This window comes from Python bivittatus, unplaced genomic scaffold (assembly GCF_059951505.1).
Source record: "Python bivittatus isolate LINGU-HERP-01145 unplaced genomic scaffold, Pbiv_v1 ctg000670_np1212, whole genome shotgun sequence".
Lineage (NCBI taxonomy): Eukaryota > Metazoa > Chordata > Lepidosauria > Squamata > Pythonidae > Python > Python bivittatus.
In genome coordinates this window covers 7011651-7033093 of record NW_028277094.1, presented here as the reverse complement: position 1 = coordinate 7033093, position 21443 = coordinate 7011651, and the positions used below count along the sequence as shown (strand labels likewise).

At 40.4% G+C, this 21443-nt stretch overlaps 1 protein-coding gene across 1 annotated transcript in view; it reads left to right on the top strand.

Annotated features, from left to right (window-relative positions):
* Positions 1-21443, top strand: part of GRIA3 (glutamate ionotropic receptor AMPA type subunit 3) — a 135594-nt gene that overhangs the window by 100517 nt on the left and 13634 nt on the right. The window contains exons 13-14 of the mRNA XM_088151613.1: positions 10647-10894; positions 11658-11772. Coding sequence (XP_088007739.1) covers positions 10647-10894; positions 11658-11772 — 363 coding nt within the window. The remainder of the gene's footprint in view (positions 1-10646; positions 10895-11657; positions 11773-21443) is intronic.

Genomic DNA, 21443 nt, shown 5'->3' with positions numbered 1-21443 from the left:
ATTATCCAAAACATATTTTCAAGGTATGTCGCCCCCCCAACCGTGTAAAATCTGCCCTTCTTGATTCAAATAATGCAAAATATAGCAATCAGTGCATCTTCATCTTCAACCTGGTGTAATGATGACTGTCCAAATGCTTTATGTGACATGTTCCATCTGATATGGAGGAAAATCTACTAAAGCAAGTCCAATTCCAACATGCAAGGAGTATTCCTTTAGTAGCTAGTTGTCTTGGTCTTAATCAGCAAAGAGTTGCTTTCCAAGGTCCTTCAGCTATTTTCCAACTCTGATTTAAGAGGAAGGGAAGAAGGACAATTGCCAGCTGAGGAGATATCATGAATGAACATGTGCATGCATTTCTCTTCCAGAATCTAAATAGAAACCTCTCTTTGAGGAAGAAATGAAAGCAAAGGATTTTGTTTTGGTGACAAAAAAGACTTATATTTTAAACATATCTGCTCTCAGTTAAAGAGGTTAACCACTCTGATGCAGTTTTTCTTCAAGCAAGGAGAATCTGGAATTTGAAATGATCTGTAAAGTGAAATAGAGTGGAATCCAGCCTGGAGTTTGTGTTGGGAGAATTGAAATTAATTTACTCTGACAGCGGAGCTAAAATAAGTCTCGGGTGTCTGACAGCTCAGGTCAGGCCAAGACTGGGTGCTCCAAATTCCATTCCAGATGCATCAAGAATCTCCTGGGGATGGAGACTAAATATGTACTGGGTGTGTGCTCATGTGTGCGTGCAAGGGTTTATTTTCTAGTGCACTTGACTAAATGTAGGCAGAAAGCCAAGTTGTGATTTTTGTTATTACTATGCAAATTCTGTGGCCTCACACTGCCCGCCTATGCATATAGTCTTAAGAAGCATCATACCCAACTGTTGTTGACTTGTTTTGCACACCATACATGTAGTCCTCGACTTATGACCACAATAGGGACCAGAAAATTTGTCATTAAGCAGTGTGGTCGTTAAGTGAGGCATCATGTGTCCACACCCAATTTTACAACATTTTTTTGCAGCAGCCGTTAAGCAAATCACTGTGGTCATTAAGTGAATCACTTGGTTGTTAAGCGAATCACATGGTTGTTAAGTGCATCACATGGTTCCCCACTGATTTTACTTGTCGGAAGCCAGCTGGGAAGGTAAAAAATGGCGATCATGTGACTCTGGGACACTGCAACTGTTGTAAATACATGCAGGTTGCCAAGTGCCTGAATTTTGATCACATGACCACAGGGCCACTACAATGGTCATAAGTACAAGGACCAGTTGTAAGTAACTTTTTTCAGCACTGTCGTAACTTTGAACAGTCACTAAACAAATGATCGTAAGTTGAGGACTACCTGTATAGAGACATCTCTAGGAAGCTCATAAGCTGCAAATGCAGCCATCCTCTCCCACTGAGCTGCAAATGCCTCTCTCCCATAGCAACTCTGGACACACTGCCTCTGTACATGGGTACTGCTGGTATCGTTATCTGTGGCAAATTTGTTCAGCCCCTTTTTGAAACCAGCTTATATGGTGGCCTGCATCATATGTGGTAGCAATGAGTTCCAGAGATGAATTATGCACTTTAAAATTAATGCTTTCTTGGTGGTGCTAGCTTGCCCTGCCAGTCAGTTCAGATTACAAGTAAACTCTCAGTTTAATAGACTAATGAGGTGAAAAGAAATCTGTTAAAACAGAATGTGTGTTAAAACCGAATGGATTTTTGTTCATGTGTCAAATAGCAAATGAGACTTTACACATACATGTTTTATATATTTTATGCATGCTTAAAACGGAGAACAGAAATTTACACATCCAGAGAAGCATAAAGTATACAGATTTTTTTTTCCTGTTGCATCCAATGTCCACTAAACAGAAGTCTGTTAAATCAAGAGTTTACTGAATTGGAGAGTGAAGAAGAACCACAATAGTTTTTGCATGCAACACTTCATTTAATTCTACTGTGTGAGTCTACCATCATCTCCACCTTTGCTTCAAACAAGAACAAATCCTGAAACCTTTAGCCCTTTTTCTTAGACCAAAGGATGGCCTTTTAGATTTTCGTTATTTTTCAAAGTTGGCTATGTCCAGACAACATGCATAACAGTGGTTAACCCCTTTTTCTCAGTTCGTATGGCACACTCAACCAGAAACTAAACATAAAACCTGGGTTTCCAAATACACTTGACTGAATTGTGGCTGGCTAATTTGTGAACACAGTCATGTCAACTAGGAACCCACTGAGTACTTTTTTTCTGCTCCATTAAGAAAGGCTGTGTGACTGGAAACACACAGGGTCATAGCTCCTACGTCTGGTTCTACACCTGAAGCATGAAGATTCCAATTGGTAACACCTTCAGGGCCACACCACCAGGTGGGGGCCCAGGGTCCTTCAACATCGATGGTCCCTAGATATACTTGTCAGTTGCCTATGTCTCTCTGCTCCATTTGTTCTGCTCTTTTTCTCCAGCAGTTCTGTTTAACAGACGGCAACTTTTCTGGCCTTTATATCCATAAGCCTGTTTGCACAACACTCTTAGCAGGATTATTGTGGGAGTGACATACGAACAGGAAAACTGGGTCAAATGTCCTTGCCAATTAACTTGGAAGGAATTAGATTTAGCCCCAAATTGACCCAATCCTGTTTGCCGTTAAATTAGCATGCCTGGTAAGCTGTATCATCTACATAGTTGACTAGAGAGTTAATTAATTCTGTGATTGGGAAAATGTCCTAAAGACGCCCTGTGAAAAATAGGACTTCTCTAGGCATTCCCTCTCTGTGGCTATTTCTGCTCTCTCTGTCTCTCTCACACACATGCCCCGTAGCCATATGGAGACTTGAGAAAGTGGGTTGGTTACGATCCTATCCATAATATCACTGCAGATTTTTTTTTTTTTTTTTAACTGTGTCAGCCCTCTACATTCTGGGGAGATGGGATCAAACTAGGAGGTAGGAAATGAGAGCCTCCAGCATCCTTTGTTAGAAGACTGTAAACTTGGCTGTGGATTGATTGATCAGGACATCTCTGATTGTGCACTGCTGGTGCGTGGAGTTGAGGTAGGAACCTGGGCGAACAGATGTTTCTGTCAGTTTAATGCAAACGGCCAAAGTGAATGGAAGAAACAACCATCTGGGCTCTAGCAAATTATAGCATTTTCAGGACCATGGAGAGCTCCATGCACGCAGCTACAAACTGAGTTGGCTGTTGCTAATATAAGAGCTGTTGTTGCAGCATCTCTTTGTAAACTATTAGAGATTTACAGCTGGCTAAGCAAAGACATTTTTAGCTCCACTCAGCCTGCTGCTGTTTCTAAACTTACAGAATCTCTGGCCCTTTCTGAAGTCTCCCAACTTTGCACAGCTAAGAAAATGCAGAGGCTACAGGAAGGTCATCTTCTGACTCTTAACTGTGGAAGGTTTCTTATGGAAGACCTGGCTAGCGCATGAGAACAGATGCTGATGGCTTTCTTTCAGTTTTGAGTGATTTCATCCTATTCGTGGACTTCTTCAAGGGCTTTGCTGAGTTCTTGACCCTGAAGCCATGACAGCAACCGAATAAGAACAAGTGGTAAAAAAAAGAGCAAGGGCATCTTGTCCATAGTCCCTTCAACTTTGGCAGCAACATAGTCAACGCTGCCCTCTTAGAGAGATCACAAAAGTGGTGCTCTCTAGGTGTTACTTGTCAATGATATTTTTTTAAGGAGAAGAAATAAAGACAGTTGAGATGAGACTCACCCAGCAATTTATTTTGAATGAACAGATGGTAATGAATTTTATTCTCTCAATACTGGGCCATGATCCAGACAGCAACCTGTTTTCCAATGCTGGCACTGTCCCCATCATTCTAATGGTATGACAGCAATTAGAATGGAAACGTTGTAGGTCAGACATTCCACCCGCTCCAAATGTGTGCCCTGAATTCTCACCATTCAATCTTTTGGTAAAATTTAGGCATTGCAAATAACTGCCATCTTTGTGCCTCTTCCCCAACCAAAGAATCTGCAGTTTTCCATGTTGATAATAGTGGCTTAACTCTGACAAATTGCCCTACGTCCTTTCTGGCAATATTAATATTTATGAAGGAGGTGTGCTATTAATTGTGATCAATAGCTTCTGTCGATATTCAGCCTGATTTCACAACTCTTTTGTCCTGACAGTATGGAGAATGGGACACATTTACCTCTCTTTGAAATTATGCTGATGTTTGTAATCTGGGCCTTGACAAGGAAATCTTGCTCTCCTTTTTATAAGCTCTTTTCTGTCATGGGCCTCAGACCACTGGCCCTCATGGATCTGCCTACTTTTGCTTTCTATTTGACAAATTAGTTATCTTTAAGCTTCACCAATTTGTTTTTCTGTGAAATTGGCTCCCCTCTGGAGGAGAAAGCTGTGGGTTCAAGAGCAGGTTTGCATTTCATGCTGAGAGCATGTCTCAGCATCGCACTTGGAGAGTCAAGCAAGTTTCTTTTCCTCCGCAGCTTGCCATTTTGGGAGGGCAACCGTGACATTTCCTCCAAATTCCAGATAGAGAAAATGCTTCCTCCTAACAGAAGTAGCACAAAATAAAGGGCATTTTCATTGGGACCACAACCTGGGAAGTAAAAAGGGACAGGCCAATTTGCAGCCCTTGTTGTAATTTCAAAGTTTCATTGCAAGAGATCTGTTTGGGCTTCTGGTAAGACCAACCTGCCCCAAGAACCCCCCTTCCTTCCAGTATATACCTTAGGGGTGATTTTTTTCATGTGCTGGGTGCATCCTGTGTGATGATCAGGTATCCACTTCCCCCCTCAATAATTAATAAGTAATGATTGATCCAGTCATCAAATCTTCCAAGCTTTCAGCAGCCTCTTGCATGACCGTTGACTATCTAGAACAGTGTTAGCTTCTGTGTGCACCAGATTCTGGCAACTTCACGCAAGCTTGTCTGAAAGAACAGCCCCAACTTGTTTGATTTGAGATGTTGCCCATTTTTCCTTTTTTTCCATGTTAAATTTAATTTGGGGACTCTGGGTATGTTACACAGACCAGTATCTAAGGATAGTCCTTTGCCAATATCTGCCTCCAATGCAGGAGCCACAGATGACCTTATATGATGCTTTAGGTGGAAATGTACTTACACAAAGAAGTTCTGGAAGCCTCATAATGAATTGAAAAGGAAGCTACATGGGTATGCTAGTTAAGAAAGGCACACCATGAGATGGAGTCTTTTGTACGATAGCTTGAGTTTAGTAAGATTGAGTCTTATTTCTCTAAAAGCAGTGAAATCTTTTATAAGGATGTGCAACAACTGACATTTCCAGGGATGGCACATTCCCATTTCTTCCCAAAAACATGTTAATTCTGCATTCCTAGGGGTATCTCATGGTTCATGATATTCTGGACGTACTTTAGAGCCAGACCGTATTGAGAACGTCACTGAACATTTCCTGTTCTTGAAGGTTTACCCCCATCCTTGGAACAGCCAGATTGGCATGTTCCAGAAGAAAAATGGAAAGTTCTGCCATCCCCCCAACCATGAGTTTTGCACACTATTCTTAAAACTCTTAATTAATTAAATAATTAGAACTCAGGAAGAGGGGCAGTTTGTCCCCTGAGCTTTACAACTTGCAAATGGTTCCTTTGGCTAGCGATGGAAGTGATGAGACTGTTACTCTTCATACCTGGCCGCCACCCATTGCAATATTCACCCGATCTGGGTTGGAAAGCAGAAGGCAAGCGAAGAATCAGCTAATGGGTTAAGTTGGAAGCTGGGAAGTATCACAGCAGCAATCCAGCCAGTGCCCCAGGGAAAGCAATCATGTACTGTTTCAGTGCTCTACTTTTGGGAGAGCTACCATGAGATAATGATAATGACATTGCCCGAAACAACTAGGGCTTCATATCTTCTTTTTTCCTCCCCCAACTTACTGTACTCTTTATATAACTGTGCTGTGTCACATGAATAGGTACTTGTTAGAAGAAAATATATCGCTTCTAATTAGGGACACCGTGTGCAGCCAGCAAAGTGTGTTCGCTGATTAAAAACCTTTTTGGTCACCTCCAAACCTAACTGCAATTAAGAGGCCAGCAGGTAACTTTTAAAGATGTAAAGGGTTTTCAGTATGAATCCTTGCTAAAACTACAGGTGGGTGGTACTTTTTGAGAAGAGGCATTCTTCCCTGGCCAGATCATTGTGGAATGCCTGTTTGTTTGTGTGTGTGTTTTTAATTAAATTTTATTGAAGGTTTGTTTTTTTTTACAAAACAAAAACAATACACGTTTGAAGAAAAAGGAAAGTAAAAAAGGGATAAGTAAATAAGAAAGAAAGAAAAGAAAAAGGGACAGAAAAGAGAGAGATAAAGGAACAGCTTCTGATCTTCTTTACGGCAGTTATAAATGCATTTATATTTTATCCTCTCTCTCTTGTTATATCATGGCTTCCTTCTTTCCATATTCTACCCTTTCTAATCATCAAACCCATACAAGTTCATTTTTTCCATTTTCAGCAAAAAGTCCATAAAGGGTTTCCAGTCTTAACAAATTGTCTTTTCCCTAATCAAACAAGTCAATTTTGCCATCTCTGCAAATTCTGTCATCTTCACCCACCATTCCTCCATTATGGGTATTTCAGAGTCTTTCCATCCTTGAGAATATAATAATCTCCCTGCGTGGAATGCCTGTTTGAAGATGGTGTCTGTTATACCTTAACAACAAAACGAAAATACACAGGTACATACTAAAGTTTAGGCACTTCTGGTCAACTTGTATGTTTCACTGAATCCTTAAGTGAACAGAAGCTGATACAGTCTCTACCCAGTACAAAGTTAAACCCAACATCGTTTTGCAGATTTGATGTGCAGTTGTTTTCAGATGCAAAATATTCAAATGGTAAATATGGCAGATAGAGAAGTTTAAACAACTTTCCAGTTGATTCAGTGCTATTTTTTACTGTAAAATTATCAATAAGTCCCAAAGACAACCCTGTCTTTCTAATCTCTCAGGCTATGCTTGCAGGTCTCTCTTCTCTCACCAAACATGGGTTGTCTCAGCATTTGAAAATGAAAAAAAAAAATCATTTTCAAATTCACCCTTTCAAAGCAGGGGAAGGCTATAAAAAGGCTGTAAATGCTTCTGGCTAGCAATGACAACTGTGAGAAATGTTTTAAGAAGTAGAAGTTACGTGGAACTGTTTGAAGTCAGTCAAGGAAGATCTAGAAGGCCAAGGAAGAAGCTTTGTCCTAAAACTGGTTGAGTCTGCAAAGCAGAACCCACAAATGACTGCAAAGTATCTGCTGAAATGTTTAGCTTAGCTGACACTAGAATAGTCATTCACAAGTCACCGTACGGCACTGCTTATACAAAGATTTGCATGACTGCATTGTCAGAAGGAACTCTTTTCCCACCCTTATTGCAGAAGTCATCATCTGAAGTATGCAACAGAGAATGTCTGTGAGCCTGAAATGTTTTGGAACAAAGTGTCTTTGAGTGATGAACCACACAGGGTACATTTGGGGAAAAAAAATATTGAAGCAAACAATATCTTGCCAACCGTTAAACACAGAGGTGGATCTATTAAATGTGGGGGTTGTATGGCACCCACTGGTACAGGAAATATTGTGCAGGTGGTAGGAAGAATGGATTCAACTAAGTATCAAAATATCAAAGAAACTAATGTCCCATAGCCAGTGAAGAAATTGAGGCCGAAAATAAATTGGCTATTTCAGCAAGACAGTGGTCTGAAACGTATCTCCAAGCTGTCAGTAAACTATTCACAGGAAGGAAGGATAAAGATACTGGAAGGGCCTTCACACTCCCTAGACTTTAATATTGTTGAAAATTGGTGGGAAGATCTCAGATATGAAGATTGAAGTGCATACAAGATTTATTTGGATACAGGAAACATTGGGAAACTCTTATTTCAGCCAAAAGAGGGGCTACAAAGAATTGACTGAAGCTTCACCTGTTATGTGCCTATTTTCTTACTATGAATCTGTAAGCAACTGCTCATATATAGTAAATGTGCGTTAAAGTTGCAGAAATATGTGCTTAATTTTGTACCCTATAATTTTGTACCATATAGTAGTTTTCAGCTTCATAGCAACATAGGTGGACCAAGGCTGTCTAAACTTTAGCATGTAACAGTGATGGTATGCGTATTAAAGCTGTGCAAGAGAAATTCTGCCAGCTTTTCTCTCCCAATTCTCATTCATTTTGCTGAAGGATAAATGGCTTTCAAAGGAGAGGAGAATTTCAGTGAAATTCTGACACAGTAAGATTCTCTTGCATTTATTTAGCTCCCAGCTGGGTAAGTGTGTAAGTGTACTATCTCTGGCCATCTCTCCAGCACTCTGCAACTTCTCACGCTTCCTTTAAACCCCAAAAGTAGACATCCCTAAGGAATTATTGCCAAGGGACTTTTTCAAATTGGGAAATAGGAGCATCCAAAGAGGGCCAGGGTAGTGGGGAAAGGTTTGAACAGAAGGTGACTCTGTTGGCTGTAGTCATCACTGCCACCTCCAACAATAAAACAATGAGAATGGTGTCAAGGCTGTAAGATCAATAACTTGGACCGTATGCATCCTGTTCTCAAATGGCTTTTTTGTTAGGCTAAGACTTACTTCTGCATATAGAAATGAACTGATTTGTTCCACCAGGCTTCAGTCTTCACCTTGCTTATCTAAGGTGTGAGTTGCATTGTGCTTGCTTACCAAGGACTGTAAAACAAGTTGACTAATCAACTAAAGTTCAGACAATCCATCGATTCAGATCTTTTTTTAAGGACTGCAAGAAAGTAGGAGGCGAACTCCAAACAAACAGAAACATTGCAGAGATTGAAAGGGAGAAAACGTGACTTCTTTTTTTCCAGTGATTTTTTCTCTCTCTCTATTCTCTGGTTCAGAAGAAAAAATGCTTAAGTTCTGAGAACACTGGAGAATTGCATTTGATACCTAATATGGTGTACCGTACTAAGAGCTTAGGGGTCAAATGAGGTCCCCTGAGGCTCAAGAGATCTACTAAAGAATTCAGATCATCAGTGCTTTTTCATTATGTGTTGTGGAAGCGTGAGTTGCTAAGCATTGAATATAGTGTGTTAGTCAAAAGCTGAGGATATGCTGTACATTTTGCTGGCAACGTTTTCCATTTATTCTGTGAAGTTTGAGATAAATCTGATTTACCATCTTTTATATTTACCATGAACTTGTAAGGTAGATCAATGCAAACTTGTACAAGGCCACCCAAATCTCACCATTGGGAAAGATAATTAGTTTTGAGCTGAAAACCAGGGGAAATGGTGCAGTCTCTTTACCCATTCCTCTTCAGTGTTGTAGTACTAGTAATTTTATTTATTATTCATTCCAGAATAAAACAATTGAAACAACAATATATTACAATTAGCTATAGTACCATTATATTTTCAAGCAGCTCAGAGACCGGTTGTTTTTATAAAATGTAGACATGCACTCTTAGCTGCTAATATATATTTTTAAAAGTTAGCTAATGGATGTGTTATCTCAAAATGTTACCAAGGCTGTGAGAGAATTGATACGAACTCAGTAGAGAAAATGATGTCCACCGTAGGCCATTTCAGAAAATTCCCCCCTTTTTTTTTCTTACATCCAAAGGCCATATTAACCTTTCCAAGGCAGCTGATTATTGCCAATCCTTAGTAAACCATAGATGTTTTTATTTATGTATTTATTTATTCGATTTATATAGCCACCCATCTCATATTCGTGACTCTGGGCAGCTTACCATTAAAGCATAATGGTAACTTTGCCCTGTGACTCCATGCCATAGAGCAGTGTTTCTCAACCTTGGCAACTTGAAGACGTGTGGACTTCAACTCCCAGAATTCCCCAGCCAGCATGCTGGCTGGGGAATCCTGGGAGTTAAAGTCCACACATCTGAATGCTGCCAAGGTTGAGAAATACTGCTGTAGAGGATGTTTGGCATGTCCTGTTGCACTGTAATTTCTATTTGAACCTGCATGAGGTATTAATTGAATAAATAGGTATAAATTGAATAAATAAAAAATACATAAATACATAATAATTCAGCCTCTCATAAAGGAATTCCAAAGGAGAGACGACCACTGGTACATCTCCTATCTTTTAGCAGACCATAAAAACCCTACCGCCCATAACATAGCCAAATTTTGCCTCGCTGCTACAAGAGCGAGGCAATAAATGTCATCCAATAAAACTGCATTTCTTTGAACTTCTGAATTTTTCTCCCCTGCCCTGCCCTTCCCTTCCTTTCTTCCTCTCTAACTTGTGTAACTTATTTTTTATTGCTTTTTAAATGTATATTTTATATATATGTGTGTGTGGGGGTGTATACGTCCATACATACGTTGGTCAAAGGCCACAATAACTACCAAACTAACCTTTGGAAATCTGAAACGGGAGTAATTCCATACCCTTGTTGAGGTACAAACATCTTCCCCAAACGCTTCTCCCTCCATCCCTGTTCTTCTGTGCATGTTTTAGTTCCTTCAAAATTGGACGGAGAAGAAAAATCACCCACCCCAGTGAGTAGTGAAACAAGGCAGACCGTTCTGAGAGTTATTTTTTCCTCCGTTTTCCATTCCTAATTCATAATGCTTCACTTGGGTTGGTCCGTGGACAAGTTGGATGTTCACCCTTGCTCTCTTCTCTCTTGGTTTTCCTTTGGCAGAGATCCAAAATTGCTGTCTATGAGAAAATGTGGTCGTACATGAAGTCCGCAGAGCCCTCGGTGTTTGCCAAAACCACGGCCGACGGGGTGGCCCGCGTGAGGAAATCAAAGGGAAAGTTTGCATTCCTGCTCGAATCCACCATGAATGAGTACATTGAACAGCGAAAGCCCTGTGACACAATGAAAGTTGGTGGGAACCTGGATTCCAAAGGCTATGGTGTAGCAACTCCTAAAGGCTCAGCATTAAGGTGGGTGGAATAATATAACAATCTCCATGTTGTTATAGTATTCCACCTACCCTGATGTATTGTGTTGTCTTTTTTTTCTTTCTTGTGGATATGAGGTAAACTTAAACAGTTTTTTTTTTTAAAAAAAAAGATCTTAACAGTATTCCATGGAGTTAACTAAGATGGTAAATTATGGTTTTGTTGACCTGAATGCATCCATATTTTTTTCCTAAATGTTCTCTCCGTGTTGTCCCTCCTGATTGTCGCTGTTTGTTTGTTTGTTTAATTTTACAGTCCAGTGGCTTTTTTCAATTTAAATGGTAAAAGCCCACGTTTAAAACCGCCCTATGTGATGAATCTTAAATTGCATGAGGTGGTGTTCTCGTTGTGTTTTTCTTTTCTTTTTCTTTTTCCTCCTTTTTTTTTCTTCCTTCCTTTCTCTCTCTGAAGACAGTTTCCCCATCCTGCACACTTCAGGTTTTTCAGCAAATGGTTATATCCACCCAGCCACCCCCCCAATCTTTCACCCCGTCGTTTGCTGTGACCGATCCATTCTCTGTAGCGCCACCTCCCAGTGGAAAAAACACAACCCCCAAACCTAAAACCCCAAACCAAATAATTTTTTTAAAAAGCATCGACCGAACAGAACAAAACAAATCAAAACCAAACATTTTTTTTCTTCTTTCTGGCCAATTTGTCCTTCTGCTCCTTTCTTTCTGCGTTTGAACACCTTTAACCGAGCATCGCTGCATTATTCTTACGAGTTATGTTTTATCGTTTCAAGAAATGCTGTAAACCTGGCAGTATTAAAACTGAATGAGCAAGGCCTCTTGGACAAATTGAAAAACAAATGGTGGTACGACAAAGGAGAGTGCGGCAGCGGGGGCGGTGACTCCAAGGTCAGCCTCAATGTCACCACAATCGGGTACCTTAGTGACGAGTAATCGGCAAAGCTGTTATTTGATGTATCGGGGGGGAAAAAGAACTTGTCATGGAGACCATCTTGAACCCATCACGGTCCGGTCACTCACTTGCCTTGCAGCTTGTTCCATCAGACAGTCTCCTCTTCTTCCTCCTCTCCTTATTTAACTAACAGAAAGAACTGACTTACTTGCTTATTTATTTATGAAACCGATTTGTATAGCCGCCCATCTCACCACAGGCGACGCTGGGCAGTGTACAACAAAGTTAAAAACAATCCATCAATACATTAAAAATCGAAAAAGCAAAATAAAAGAGAGAGAATCAAAAGAGGTTAAGAATAAGGGAGCCACTTACCCTACTGGGTTGGCCTTGGCTGGTCGAGACCCCAAGATACGGACGGTGAAAAATTCAGGAACCGTAGTAGAGGGCTGATGGGGATTGATTTATTTAAACGTGTTGGCCGCCCAACTCCAAGGGACTCGGGGCGGCGTACAAATCTAGAAAAAGCATAAAAGCAGCTAAAAACATTAAATCCAATAGACAGCCCAGGCTGAAATAATCCAATGACAAAATCAGCAAAACAAAACAGGGGCCTTAAATCATTCATCTCAATCCCCGGCCTGGGACTGCAGCCAGGTTTTCAAAGCTTTCTGGAACTCTAGGAGGGAGGGCGCTGTCCTTATCTCCAGGGGACGCTGTTCCAGAGGGTGGGGGGCCCAACAGAGGAGGCACGTTTCCTTGGCCCCACAAGATGGCAGTGCTTAATGGAGGGGACCTGGAGCACATCCCCTCTGCTGGAACGTACTGGGTGGGCAGAAATGATTGGAGACCAGCAGTCTCTCAGATGTCCAAGCTCTGTGCCATACAGGGCTTTATAGGTAATAACCAGCCCCTTGAATTGTACCTGGAAGCCAACAGGCAGCCAATGCAGCCCACATAGCAGTGGTGACACATGGGCGCACCAAGAGGCGTCCATAACGGCTCGCGCTGCTGCATTTTGAACCAGCTTCTGGCTGGTCTTCAGGGCAGCCCCATGTAGAGCATATTGCAATAATCCCATGGATTATTCTGGTGGAGGATCACTGCTGAAGCCCCATCCCTAATGTCATTAGAGAGTGACCCTGTACTCCCCAATTTAAAAAAAAAAAATTAAGAAAAAAATTAAAAATGGCCTACATCTCTCAAGTTCAGTGTGTGCTTGTGTGAGACAGGAGACTTTGGCTGGTTTTGATGAGTTGATTTTGAAAAAACCAAACCAACTAAATACCATAGACCAGTGTTGTCCAAACTTGGCCACTTTAAGATGAGTGGACTTCAACTCCCAGAATTCCCCAGCCAGCCATGCTGGCTGGGGAATTCTGGGAGTTGAAGTCCACTCAAAGTGGCCAAGTTTGGACAACACTGCCATAGACGTAATATTTCTTGTTTGCTTAATTCATTGAAAAGAAAAGGTTCGTGGTTGTGCTAGACAACATGAGGTTCTTCAGATGCTTTGGAATTCATTGCTGAAGCACCATCAGGACCCATGAAGGCCATTGAGCATAGCCAATGGCAAGATATTTGGGGAGCTCTAATCCAAGATATCTGAAAAAAGTATCCGGGTTGCCTATCCTTTAAACTCAAAGGGTTCATTTATTTTTTTACATTCCTCATCAGTTCCTTTGCTACTTGTTACCAATTTTTTAAAGCTTCACAGGAGGCCCAAAAAGAGTGCGCATGAGCCAAAAAGCTTGTACCTGTACTCTGCTGCCTAACTTCCACCACCCTTTGTCAAATCTAATACCTCTGCTGGCAAAAAAGGAATTAATTCCATTAATTGAAAATAATGCCACAAAAGACTCCATTAAATTTTTGCAGATTGCACTGGGAGGGAGAAGAAAACAGCAATCAACTTCCTTTTTTTTTTTTTTAAAGGAAAGAAAGTATAATCACTTTCTGTTGTTAAGTAACCTACTTTCAGTAAGATTATTGATAGTGAACTGTGCAAGTGAGTTAACATGGCTCCCGCCTGCATCTCTTCCTAAAGGGGCGCTTTTATCAGCAAGCCCCGTAATCATTTCTTTTAATCATATTTGAATAACTACAAAAACTGTAACGTGATTAAAACCGAGGAAGATGCATGTAATTTCCTTCCGTTTACTAGTTGTTGCCTCCAGGAAGAAAAGTCAAGTGGCAGAGAAAGGAGATATCTGTATCTATTGGCACTCAAAGAAATTGTCTCCCCACTTAATCTTTCATGTAGGGGTTCCTATGTGAATAAGTAAAAAATACTTTCAGCTTGCTCATTCCTTCCTGTATATTGAAAAATGCTGGTGGCGTAGGTGAGCTGGTGGGTGGATGGGTTAAGCTGATCACGGTTTATTTGAGTTTCTTCCAAGAGAGAAGAGAGGAGTAAGACTTTGATGGCAGAAGAAGTTGCAATCACTCACCACTCATGGACAATGAATTCCTCAGATTAGTCATGTAGGGGGTTGCTAGGATTCAGAGGGTCTCTAACAAAGAGACTGCCTAGGCTCTATGTCCCCACATCTTCTCTCTTCCAGTAGCCCCCAGTTCCCCTTCCCAGGAGGAAGTATGAGAATAGAGGGGAAAAAAATGAGGACCTCTCCAAACTTAGAAGCCCTGCCATTCTTAGAGGGACCTCTGAAGATCTAGAGAAGGAGCCAAATAAAAACAAGCAACTTTTTTTCACCCTGCCCCAACATTAGGGTGCAGCAAAGATGTTCTTTGCATGCCACTGGATCTGACACACACAGCTCTGTTTTTGGAGTTGTGGTTGATTTGATCCTGATTTGGTTTTGCTAAACCAGTAAACCAATCATATAACTTCAAAATGAATAATCAGAATAATTGTCATTGGAAAAAGTCTGGAAACTTCTGTTCCAAATAGAACAGCTCCAGAAACATTGACCGTATGGCTCAAAAGCATTTTTCCTTGCCCCCTTGGTGAAAATCACAATCACAATAATTAATTAATTAATCCGATACATGTTGGCAAACAGACGTCGTTTTCCACATTATGAAATGAAGATGGAAATAAGAATTTTTCTTTTCCTATTCCATCGCTCCAGATTGCTCCCATTTGCTTGCTTGCTTGTTTTTGCAACGCAAAGCTGCTTTTAAGAATGGACAGCCTCATTTTCAGCCTTAAAGCTCCATCATCCAGGCCACCTCCCCTGGGAATACAATATGGGTCATGCCATTCTGTTCTCATCAAAGGCTTGAGAGCGGCCCATAACAGCTGTGTAAGGGGTGGCAGAATTTCCGCTTTTCTTTTGCTTTATTGTCTCCTGTAAAACAAGGATTCCCATGCCTTCGCCTCTCTCAGTAGATTACAAATGCTTCATGTTCATCTTTTAACACTACCTGTAGCATTTGCTCAAGACAGCTTCAGTTTGTCAGGTGAGATTTTATATCATTTCCTCTGCCAGGCTATAATGTCTTCATATCCATGACTTGAAAGGCATTGATTCCCGACCATAAGACAGCTCCATTGCAAATATTCAAGAGAGATTTCTTAGGCAAGGGTTAGATTTTTCATTCTTTTCTTTTCTTTTCTTTTCTTTTCTTTTCTTTTCTTTTCTTTTCTTTTCTTTTCTTTTCTTTTCTTTTCTCCTTCTCTGTGAAGATTGTTTATCCTTGGAGGAATGGCTCTTGGACGGAGAAGCAGAATTCTAGCTGAACACTTTAAGTTTTTCTGGATGAGCTATGCAAGGTTACGTAGAAATTCTCATATGTATAATAATCTTGCAGACACACATGCGGTGGTTTACAATCTGATGCCTTCCAGCTATTTTGGACTACAATTCTTGTAATAATTTCTCACTAGCCAAGATGACTCAGACAAATAGAAATTGAAGGCCATAATATCTGGAGGATGGCTAAATTGTTGAATGATGAGCTATTTATATGTTGTTTGTTTTTATTTAAATTGTTCTATCCTGCCCTTCTGTTTTGGAAGCAGTTTATGATATTTTGAGCTAGTGTCCAAAGTCGGACATGCCACCCACCAAAAGCACATTTAAGAAGTAGACCATTGTCAAAAAATAACACATAACTGCCGTACGCTGATGATGTCACCTAGCCTGGTAATGAAATGTCTACAAGAAGAGAAGCACGCTCAGAGAACACCAAGAACCCAACAGTTCAACTCTGAGCTACAGTATGTGTCTTCTCCACTATGGCAGCAACACATAACATTCAAACACTGATGAAAAGGAGATCCTTGTCCTTTTATGGCCATATCCTTATTCTTCTCTATCCTTCCATGCAATGTGCTGTAAATAGGGTTGAATGTATGTAGGGTGGTTCCATCTCTTCTCCCCTTAGAAGGAATTCCATATCTTGCTGTTTAGCTTTATCCTCCCCACTTCTCTTGCTTGGCATTTTATAATGTTGCACCTACCTACACAAATATTTTATGTCATGTTCTTATTATGACCTTAAAAAAGCAATTCATAGCCTACATATTTCCACCCACTCCACTTTTGTCATCATTGTGAAGCATTGGTAATAATAAAGTGTCAGGCTGATTAAATGTGCTGCTTAGGGATTCTGATGGGGAAAAAACCCAGATCTTCTACATAGCTTGTCTCTTGAAGAGTTATATGTGCATGTTGGCAACATCCATGCAGTTGTCTCGTTGGGGTTCAGGAAGGCCTGGTTCTTACTCCATTTTGGGGGGAAGTGAGTGGACAATAGCAGTGCTAGAATACATCCTTGCATGGAGAAGATCTAAGGTTCAGCCTTTCAGGCATCTTACTTTGAAAAGTTTAATCCTTTCCAGTGAGCAAATGCAGCGCCTAAAGACTACCAAGATCCCTCTGCAAAAAATGGCAAAGCATTAAACCTTAATGTTTTCAGCAGAAAATAGATTACCTGTCTATTGTTTTTCCTTTGAGCTGTGTGGATAGATCTATGTGGTTTTCTAAGCGATGTATTTGGAAGTGATTTGTTATTCCCTTCTTTCCAGAGCTAAGAGAGAGAGACTGACCCAGAGTCACCCAGTTGGCTTCCATGCCCAAGACAGGACTAATACTCAAGTTTCTCTGTTCTTAGCCCAGCACCTTAAACCATTAGATCAAACTAGCTCTCAGGCATCTGAAAAGCTGAACTAAAACTAAAAATGTTCCTTATTTCCTCCCCACAATGGGAAAAAGAGGCCCAAAATTCCACTCCATCCTTCTGGTGAAATGATTATATCAATTCCAGGGCCCTTGACCACCAAATAGTAATTTTTTTAAAAAAGTGTTCCTGGTCATAAAACTATTTCCCATCCAATCACAGAGTGCTAGTATTCATCAGAGAAAGTATGAGATGGAAAATAGATGCACATCTCTATAAGGAAGTGCTACATACCTATTTACGTGTGATTACATGCTTCTACCAGGTGATGACGGTTAAGATATGGTTAGTGACAATCTCAGGCAAAACTTTCAAAACTTGGAGATGAAAAGCAACTAAACATCATAGAAAGCAAATACTTCATTCAGCCCAGAAAGTTGGGGGCAGAAACTATCTGTTATTGGATATTCCCCAAACGCATCTTAATTTGTCTGTATTTACAGGAAAGTGGCAGTGAGTTTCCATAATCTGATGCCTTCCAGATGTGTTGGACATGCTAGGCTGGGGAAGAGAATGCTAGGTTGGGGGAGATTGGGATCAGCAGCTTGATTTCTATGCATGGAAGTAGAGTATTTTTTCTTCTTTTCTAGAATTTTAGAAAGTCATTAAAAATGTCTTTGAGTTCTTGGTTCCCATATTCTTCTTCTCATAGGACTAAACAACTTTGTGAGCAAAAAAATGGAACGTATGAACCTGTTCTTAGATTTATTATTATTTTAAAGGAAGAGGTTTCTGGGGCTTCTTTTCGATCTAAGATACCCAAGTTAGGGATCTTGAGGTGTTCAGCTTTGCGGGTGTTCTACTCGGTAGTAGGATAACAGCCCTTGCTTTGAAGGAATTTGAATGTTAATGTTTAATTCAATATTTCATTTTCATTCATATGTCAAAGCTGCAGATTTATGTACAGTTATCCTGGAGTCAGTCTGGGCTAAGTTCTCTGTGTGTGCGGCAACAGTGTGGTTGTTTCTTCCTTTAAAAGAGCATATTCCTAAGGAAAGAGCTTTTGTGTTGTATGAATTGTGCTCTTGAAAACGAAAAACAAACTACCACGTACCAAGTAGCAGCTTCTTATACGTTCCATGAGATGGGCAAACTCCCCCAGGGAGGATTTAATTGTTCATATTAACCTCCCTGCGGTGAAGCTGGAGTTTGCTGAGATGTTTCCTAAGCAACCATGTATCATATATATATGATTTACATAGTTGTCTGGGTCTACCTAAAAGATATTCTCTCGCTCAAGCAGCGTAAAGAGCATTCTCCATGGAGGATTCCAGGCCCATGTGGAGAGATTAAAAAACCACTTGATCAAATCACATGCAAATGGATAAACTGGGATGAAAAAGAAATCTTTTGGGGTTAATCAGATCATCTGAGAACCAGTCAGCAATGCTTAGGAAACAGCTTGGGGTGTTGCAATAAGGCATAATTTGGCTTGTGGACTTTGGCTTAGTTTATAAGCGCTTGCGTAGACAAAAGGCAAGGTATAAATTCAGCAATAAATGGATAAATGAGCATGTTCGATGAACCCAGTTAATTGGTTAATTCGGCAAACCCTAATGAAGCAAACCATGTCCTACGGATTGCATGAACCAGGCCTAGGAATCTGCCTTCTGATGCATCCTGCACATTTCATGCTTTTTCTCTTTTAACAACTAGGTCTGTTAGCTTACTAACAAAGGCTCCCAGCACTTTGGATTGATTAGATGTTTTAATTTTATACTGTTGGAGTAAAATATTGAATGTATCTGAGCGCATAGCCTTACAGATTAATCCTTACCGTTCTTGGGGCAAATTGATCTTTCTTTGGCTGAAAGAATGGGAGGTAAGTATATACCTCATTTACTATAGATGTATTTCTCCCTCCTATCCCCCCAAAGAAATATTGAGGCTGTTAGACGTTTTGTTCCTGACTACTTCGCACAATTGGGTGGAAGGTAGATTGCAAGCTGTCCTGGTAGAGTCCCAGATATTCCAGGTAACAGTGGCAAAGACTCTTGTTTCCCAACATGGAAAATTCCAGATGTATGGACTTCAACTCCCAGAATTCCCCAGCCAACATGGCTATTGTGGAGAATTCTAGGAGTTATAGTCCACATTTCTGGAAGTTTCCATGTTGGAAAGCACTGCACTAAAGAGATCAATGTTTTGACTCAATGTAAGCTGGTTTCCTATATTTCTAAATGTGTCTCTTTTGAATTGTTGGCCACCTTTAGTCATTATGTTTCATTCTTAGATTGTCCAGTGGCTCTGCATCAAGATTTCATCATATTTATCACGGAAGACACGGCTATACTTTTATGGTTTTGCAGACCCTTTAAGTGTTGTAACTGAATAATGAGATCCTTCTATTGAAGGTTGCTAGGTGGCTTCTAAACCTACAGAAATAGGTGGAAAGAGGGAAGCCTCCCTCTGAGGCTTCCATGACAGCCATGCAATCCTGGAAATTGATATGGCTGCTTTAATGAGTTGCAGGCGTTTGCTGCACTCGTGTTCCTGCATGTTTCAAAGCAGTTCTTCCAACCTGAATCCAAAGCATTCCACAGATCTATTGTATATCCTCTTGCGTTTGTACCACGTTTTCCAGTTAACATGGGTTTTATTGGTTTGCAGTTCCATAAAGGATAAACGTGGATGTAGGTCCAAGTCTGAGGTTGTTGAGTCTCAGCAGGTGGTAATACCTGGCCAACTTTGTCTGGGCTTAGGAGCTAAGAAAGGTTTTCCTGATTAGTACTTGAAACACTAAGGACTATCAGGGTTGTAGGCTAGGCTAATCATGCAGAAAATAGAAGAAGGTAATGGCAAACCACTGGGGTTGAAACCTGCATTGCTGCATCCATGAAGTCAGCAGATAAGGCAGTTTTACCTGCTTATCTCAGGGATGCTGATGTCATAGTCTAGGTGCTTCGTCTCAGAAGATGCTCCAGAAGATGCTCCAGAAGGACTCAGTGGCTGCTAGATCATAAAGATGCCAAGCCACCCTTCCGCTGAATTATAAAATCTTTGAAGCCCAAGACTGACTAAATAATTGGCTCATGACAATTAATACTGTAGAACCATATGCACCAATTCTCTAGATGATTTTAAACCCAAACGGCCAGCATCCCTGAACGTAGGCCATGTTGGTTGCCATTGACAATTCTAGTTCCTCACCATCTGGTGAGCTATTATTCCTAAAACGAGTTAAACCTTCTTTGCTCCTACTGCAGAAAAACTCCTTTTTCTGTGCAATGTTGAATAATGGATATACACCCTGGTCATTATTTTTTCATTTCCGTGTTTCCTCCTTTTCTCTTAGGCAGCTGAAAAAGTTCTTACATGCAAGCTTGCTATTTTTGTTGTCTAGTACAGACTTGAAATCAAATTTTACAGGTGGGATATTCATGGGCTGAAGAATCATTGCAGATCTGCCAGTTTATAATCCACTTCACCTGATACGTTTACTTAATTATATTGTTCCGTAACAAGCAATTGAGTACAATCGTAATTCTGTGTTTTCCTTTACATTAACACAAGTCAAAATGCCCAGGGGACTTTGCGTTGTTTTGAAAAGATTGTGGAATATCCCAGAGGAAGGGCAATTGGTAGTTGGAATGTTTAAATATTTTAATGCATACACACATACACAATAAAAGAAAGCCATCTACATTATATCCTTCAAAGAACTCTTGTTGGATCTCATCAAAATTAATGCAGCTTGCTCAAGAGCAGGGCTTACCAAGTTCCCTCTTTGGGTTGCAATTCTGTCCAATTATATGTGTGCAAAGGAAGAGGGGTGAAGTGATTGGTGCATCACTGATGTTTCTACTGAGCAAACCCATGAAAATTTACCTTGACTTCTCAACATTTGCAGCAATGCCAGGAAGCAGATTGATGAAGCAGATTTTCTGAGTCTGTTAATGAAATTTGTCACCTTATTTTGATGGAGCTTGAAGTATTTCACAATACCCTGACAATATCCAAATTGTACTTGGTTTTGTTTTTAAGGAGCAGCAAATACGCGATTGAAAGACTGTCCATAAATCATTATTTGCTCTGGGAGATAGAGGGAGAAAAAGGGAAAACACTTTTTTTTTTTTAACAAATGGCACAGTATGGATCCCTTTGTTCAGTTCTTAACACCCTAAGAGGCAAACAGATGCAAACTCCAGAAGGTTGGGGAAGAAGACAACAAATAACAGAACAAATTTATTTGAAAACTAAATTCAAGTGAGAAATGTGCAGTTCAGCCCCCACCCCCCCATGAGACTTGTGTGGACTTGCTGAAACTTTTAAGGAGGAATGAAAGATAGTTTTATAAAATCTTGAACCTCCACCCAGTCCATATCTATAGGATGGTTTTTAAAAAGAACACCTATAAGATTTGGATGGAGGATATTACAATGAAAAAGGAGGAGGAGGAGATGGATGGATAGATGGATGGATGGATATAACCATATTTTCAGAAACGTTCATGTTTTTGAAGTCATCAAGGGTAGCATCCAACAAGGGTACCATCCTCCATGAATTTGTCCAGTCTCCTTTT